The sequence below is a fragment of the Crinia signifera genome, chromosome 4, assembly GCF_055691185.1.
Source record: "Crinia signifera chromosome 4, ASM5569118v1, whole genome shotgun sequence".
In the NCBI taxonomy this organism is placed as follows: Eukaryota; Metazoa; Chordata; class Amphibia; order Anura; family Myobatrachidae; genus Crinia; species Crinia signifera.
Genome location: NC_139220.1, coordinates 264,386,201 through 264,392,987, shown reverse-complemented (window position 1 = coordinate 264,392,987; position 6,787 = coordinate 264,386,201). Strand labels below are relative to the sequence as shown.

The following is a 6,787-nucleotide window of genomic DNA, read 5'->3' as shown; positions in this document are numbered from 1 at the left end:
GTTCGCATATAACAGAATTTGTTTCAGCGGGCCCCAAGTCATATGGCTATCGATTAAATAATGGAAAGACCAGTTTAAAAATTAAAGGTATCACACTGAACATTGATAATGCTCAACATGTCAACTTTGACAGCCTGAAAGAAATGGTCTTAGATTATCCTTTAAACCCCAAAGGCGAAAATCAGAAAAAAATTGTGATACGGCAACCTGGCATTGTTCGATTTAAAAAGTATTGGCAGATTGAAACGCGCGTGCTTCAGAAAACCCAAAAGTGTGTTTACACTAAACGGAGACTTACAGATAACTTCACAACGCTTCCGTTTGGGTATTAATATGGATATCAGACTGCAACACCCCTTTTCGTGTATTTTAGCAGGACCCTCTAATTCGGGTAAAAGTTATTTTGTAAAAATGTTGCTGCAAAATTCTGCTACACACCTATCACACAATCCCGATAACATTGTTTGGTTTTATGCATGCTGGCAATCTATGTATGACCATCTGTTGCGTGATTTCCCCGGTATGCGTTTTATAGAAGGCCTGCCTGAAACTTTTAATGATGACCAACTTTTTCCCCCTGATAAGGTTAATTTAGCTGTTGTTGATGATCTGATGGAATCGGCTAGTAATAATTCAGAGATTGAGAAAGCTTTCACAAAGTATGTACACCATAGAAATCTCAGTATCATGTACCTCGTGCAAAATGTGTTTTGTCAGGGTAAAAAGAGCAGAACTATACATTTAAATACAAAATATATGGTTCTTTTCAAAAACCCTAGGGATAAATTGCAAGTGAGTGCACTGGCTAGGCAGATGTATCCTGGTAAATCAAGATTCTTTTTAGAGTCTTTTGAAGATGCAACCAGCACGCCTTATGGGTATTTACTGGTTGATTTAAGAAACAATACACTTGATGAGTATCGTTTACGAAGCGGTTTATTTCCACCAGATAAGCCAGTAGTGTATGTCCTTAAAAAGCAGGCTTCTAAAAAGCGGTAATTCTACAACTTTTAGTCATTTGCCACAGCATCACCAAGAGCAAGCATGTCGGCACGTTTACGCCGTAATTGGGCGCTTTTAAAAGCTTTAATAAAGGCAACCCCGACTCAAAGAAACACTATTTTATCTACTGCTTCAAACGATTTGGTGACAGCCATTTGTGAGATTGCGCTCAACACACTAAAAGGTAAAATACCATTGTCACAACGACAGTTTAATTACCTTAAAAAGAAGCGCAACCTTATAAAATCGCTTTGTAATAAGAAATGCACCATTGGTAAAAAGAAGCGGTTGGTGAAACAGTCTGGCGGATTTATTGGCTCCTTGCTTGGTTTTGCTATACCGTTAATAACGGGGCTCCTGACTAATCGCTGATGGAGTACGCTGAGAAAATGTATCTGGTGCCTCAACATCAGATAGAACGTTTACACAACAAACCGGTTAATGATGATATGCGTAAAACAGTCACGCAAGGTCTGGATGTAGAGATCACAAACATACTACAGAATAATAATTTATCGGAATATGATAAAGCAAAACGTTACACAGCCGCTTTACAGAAATATCTGGTGTTGAGTAAGCAGTCTGATAGAGAATTGTCAACTTTAACTCTTTTAACACCCGAAACGCCAATTACTACTCAAACAAACAATCCCGGTCAGTCAGAAGAATCTGACTCTGTTTATCATGAAGTTGTGGGTGGCGTAAATGCCCGGTACAGGAAGAACTCTGAAATTCTTTTGAGTAAAATGGCCGGTTCTAAACACATCACAAGCTGGAATGATAAAGGCGAATTTCTGTATAAAGGTAACGCTGTACAGGGTTCCAACATGCTGGATTTAATAAGACACATCACGCAAAGCCACAGCGTGTTGAGTCATAAAATGCCAATTGGTTGGACTGAAATTATGCATGCTATGGCTGAATTAAATATACCCTCCACCGTAGTCGGCAATGCATCAAATAGAATGTACCTAGACCGTTTAAAAGCAGGAACAAACCCCACTGTTGGTGACTTTTTATTAACTCCACCACTACAATCACATAAAAAAAGGCGCTTAAATGTTTTAAGCAGCCCCGGGTTAACAACAACTCACAGTTACTTAATGCCTAGGAAAAGAACTGTAGAATTGTTACAGCGCGCCCCGTGGTTGAGCCTATAATCTATTTCTATTGTATATTGTTGTAAAGCAATGTTATTATGATAAAGTTTTTAAAGTTTGTTTATTATATTGATGAAACTGCATATAAAATGCTTAAAATATTGTTATAATAATCCAAAGTTGATGTATCTGTGAATTTATGTTTCAATAAAATATACTTATGATTTTGAATGGCGTGTTTTGTTCTTTGTTTCTAATCAATGTTTTTAGAAGAAACTCAGATCGCACAGCATCATAAAGTTTAAAACAATTGTTTATTATAATTATGAAACATTGTACATAAAATGTTTCAATCGCAGGGATGGTTACAAGTTACACATTTCTGTATACATTTAGAGGTATAGCGGTTCAAACAATGACTTTTCGGCATGCGCCTTACAAACATTGCAACTAAACGGTCATTACATTTTGTATCGGTACTAAATCGGGACAGAATCTCCGCATATTTGTAGTTTTTACACATCATAAATATAAAGTAAATACAATATTGACCGCATACAGTGCTTGAAAAACCTTGTAATCGCTGGTTTTGATGGCAAATGTTTTTTGAATTTAAATGTAAAAACTTTATGATATTCTTTGGGAAAATGTCACTGTCCGGAGGTAGTCCGTAGGAATCAAAGAAATAGCAAAGCCCCCCTTCATTAAAATAAACAGCCAACCAATGCTCGCCCGGCTGTTCGCTGCTGTGCGTGTTGATTACAAACGCACAGGGGTAATGCGTCAGTTTATCGGTAGGTAACATATCACAAGCATAGGTTCCTTTAAAATAGCGGCGTGTACATGGTTCTGTGTACAGAATACAATTTATCTGTAGCGTGTTCATTTTTAAGATTTCTTATAACGTAATGATAGTTGTTAAAATATACGATAAAATATTAAAATAGTTTATTTCACTTATAGATAATCATACATCACATCACGCCTTTGATTTATTTCAATGATATTATCAAATAATGCATAAATGATTACGTTGACTGTCCGATCCAGCGCTTCTGCAAAGCGAAATTCGGCGCGTAGGTTACCAGTCCTTATCAAGGAAAGATGTTCGCCACATTCCTGCTCCGGTGACAGATCAAAAGCAAATAGCGTGTATCCGTTGAGATACTCTTCACGGTCAATCAGTATTCCGCCATCACATTTCTGTTTATTTGTGATCTGTATGAGCGACATATACTCTCTTACAGCATTACCATGTTCAAAGTCTGGTTGAAATGGCTTTGCCGGGTGCGGCGTTCCATCCAGATAAAGGGATGCAAAGCTCACATTTTTATGTTCAAAACAAAGGGGATTCCGATCAAGGGCTCCTGAAAATGCTTCATTGTCCACAAACCCGGCTATGACTGTTTTCGGAACTTGACCTAAAAATAGATTTTCTAGATTAAATACACGGCTACCGGCTGGTACGCTGTAGATTTTCATGCCAACGCGGTCGACTGCATATTTGGCATTGCCATTAAGAAGTGCCTGCGCGTGACCAATCCGCACGGCGGGTGACACCTGCACTCTTTTCACAAACAGGGATGCTGCGACGATCTGTATTTTAAAGGCATCAGCTTCAGCCGACATTAAGCAGAAGGAGTCTTTGTTTCTGGTGAGTTTAATCTTCAGGTCAACACCGTTCAAGATTAGTTTATGTTGATGGAAAAGGTCGCAATGCAGCGGTCCTAGCAATTCAACTGTGCGACTCCGCGCGGTTGCTGCTGCACGTTTTCTGAATCCCACATTCGCACCATCCAGCGACCTGCTGTTATGTTCTCCAGCCACATCTTTGTAAAATAAACCTGTGGTGTGCTTTGTTGACAAAGCATCTGAGCTATAATTCAATATAGTCTCAATGTACGCGCGGTAAGCATAAAGGTTGTTGGATTGTGATATGAGCCTGTCGCCCAAAGTTACGTCCACCTGACTGAATAGAGTCGCTATGGGGTAATTAATAAGGGCGACCCGAGCCCCTTGGTTCATCTGTGTGTTATCGGTTCGTACGATCTTGCATGTCACGTACAGCAGTGTGTTGTTCAGATCATAGTAATGTTCACCGCTGGCCGCTATATAAAATTCAAGTGGCGCTGTGTCGGATAACGCTGCTAAAGGTTGAACTTCAACATATAGGCTTTTTTCTACGCTAGTTTGTGTCGGAGGCACGTCAAAAAGATCCAGCTCTGTTTTTACGCATTCAGCGGACTCGGAGTGTATGAAAGACATATTGTTTAAAAAATATCACCAACAGAGCGCTTCGGCTTTCTCTTCTTCTTTGAGTTGCGTTTTCTCTGGTTTTTATTTAAAAAGGGTATGCCCCAAGGCGGAAGCGCTATCATTTGCTTCCGTTTTCTTTTAGACACGCCTTTTCTTGTATATATCAGTCCTGCACCATCTTGTTTTGATTGATTTGCCTCATGTATTTTATTCACCACAGCCGTTGTGGCTTGTCCGATAACATCTTTCGCGATATTCCGTGCGGCGGTCTTCACATGTGGTTTAGCTAACTCTAAACCTCTCCGGAAAAGAGGCACTGCTTTTCTGAAAAGGCTGCGAAAAATACCACCTAAACCACATCCATACATGTACGCGCTCCCATGAAAACCGGGTAAACCATTACCGGCTTGCAACTTATAATATTGCGCGTAGAGAGCCGGATCACCATAATTTTTAACAACGACCATTCTGTTTAGTTAATAAATAGCGTTTTTGCAGCGTCTAAAGTGTAGTTTCACGATCGCTTTCCCAAACTTAAATGCAATGTTCTCGTTCTGGTCGTTCTTTATCTCTATGGATATGGTGTCAAAATGCGATTTGCATAACGGTACGTAATCGGGCTTCTCGTACCGTATAGTGACCATCTCATTGTTACGACCCTTTATTTCAACAGTCCGCAGCAATGGTACATAACTGTCGCCGACCCTCTGGTGTTCGATAATGTCTGTATACACATACAATGTATATTGACCGCCATTGATGTCTGTGCACGGTTTTAAAAAATTAGTTTTAGGGTATAACCCCAGTATTCTTGACAGTTTAGGCCCGGCTGAGATATGGTACATCATCTTATTGTCAATGAATACGGATCGTTCAAGCTGATCATGCCATAGTTTTAAACCGCCATCCAGGTTATGCCGATCAATTTCAGCATTAAATGCTTTGACTAACGCTTCAATATTTTCATAAAACCCCGGTTTAACACAAACCCTCATGACTGAGCCGGTCGTGTCACCCAACCTAGTTATTTTCAACACACAATCACGTACATCAATTGTATTCCATGTGTGGGGGTATTGTATTTCTGTAAGAGCTACTTCCCATTCCCCATTTAAGTCTATTGGCTTTGCCAGTTTTGTTGTATAGTCAGAAATCTTATTTTGTGGGAATGTACTGGCTGATGCGTTACTCGGGAGAGTTATGTAGAACGCTTTGTCATCCATCTCCCTCTTTGTTTATATATCTTTTATCTCCGAAGCGTCGATCCAGCTGTTAAATTTCGCGGGGTATCCACGCCACTTAACTAACACGTATTTCCTCCCTCGCACCGTCTTGTTTTTTAAAATCTTTTCCACTTTGTAAATCCTATTATAGTTTTTTGGTATGCTTTGAAGTTCTTCGGGATAAAAACTACCTGTTATAGCCTCCCCGTAGAGGTCCTCCAACGCGTAAAGCGGTTTAAGTCCTTTAGTGTTCACACCGCGTATTACAAATATTTCCTCAGAAAAACTCTGTTCGTAACCTTTCTGAAATATATCCTTATATTTGGATATACGGACGTGATCACCAACCGCTAAACAAGGCTTTGTTTTCTTACTTCTAAAGTAATCGCCGTACACCGTCTTGAAGACGCTCAGTGCGTTAGCATCATTCACCTCACAGGGCGTACACTTAATCGTTCTATGATAAGTGTTATTATAACTGATAATAAAATCTTGTAACACGTCTATATATCTGTATGTATTCTTTGCCGTGAAATACCGCCACATTCGTGTTTTTAAAGTCCTATTAAATCGTTCTATGACCGCTGCCTTTACATCGTTATTGGTCGTAAAATGATGTATATTGTATTTTTCTAACAGTTTTTTTAAGGTTTTGTTTAGAAACTCTTTACCGCAATCGGTTTGCAACTTCTTTGGTACGCTCCCCTGCTGAAATATTTTTTCAAAAGCATTAGCGACGGACGTTGCATTTTTAGTCTCTAGGCTTTCTGCCCACGCCCTCTTACTGAAAACATCAATAATGGTTAGTATGTACTTAAAACCATCATTGTACTTTGCAAGATTTATGAGCGACACCAAATCGCATTGCCATTGCTGATTTATATCCGATACGCAGATCATGTTCCTTTTATAATTTTTCCTGGCTGGCTTATGTAATGTATATGTATCTTGTTTTTGTAGCCATTCTTTAATATCCCGTCTTTTATACAAGCCTTTATTCGACGCATAAAATGCATCAACACCGCTATAACTGCCCGGATTTAATACAGTGTAATACGCGTCCTTCATCCGCTTTTTTCGTTTATCCATGCTTGAATCAAATAAATAAAATTCATATCTTGTAGGCTTATTAAAAGCTATCGGATCTAACATTTATTTCATTGGCAGCATTTTACTGTTGATGGAACATCTAAATCATCTCACAGA

General features: G+C 39.2%; 1 protein-coding gene across 1 annotated transcript; it reads right to left on the bottom strand.

Annotated features, from left to right (window-relative positions):
• Positions 1–1,424: 1,424 nt before the first annotated feature.
• LOC146073056 (uncharacterized protein F54H12.2-like) lies at positions 1,425–4,367 on the bottom strand. Its single transcript, XM_083180234.1, has 2 exons — positions 3,135–4,367; positions 1,425–1,475 (listed from the first exon to the last, which is right to left on the bottom strand). Exons 1-2 carry the CDS (start codon positions 4,365–4,367, stop codon positions 1,425–1,427), a joined length of 1,284 nt encoding a protein of 427 aa, XP_083036360.1.
• Positions 4,368–6,787: the final 2,420 nt, after the last annotated feature.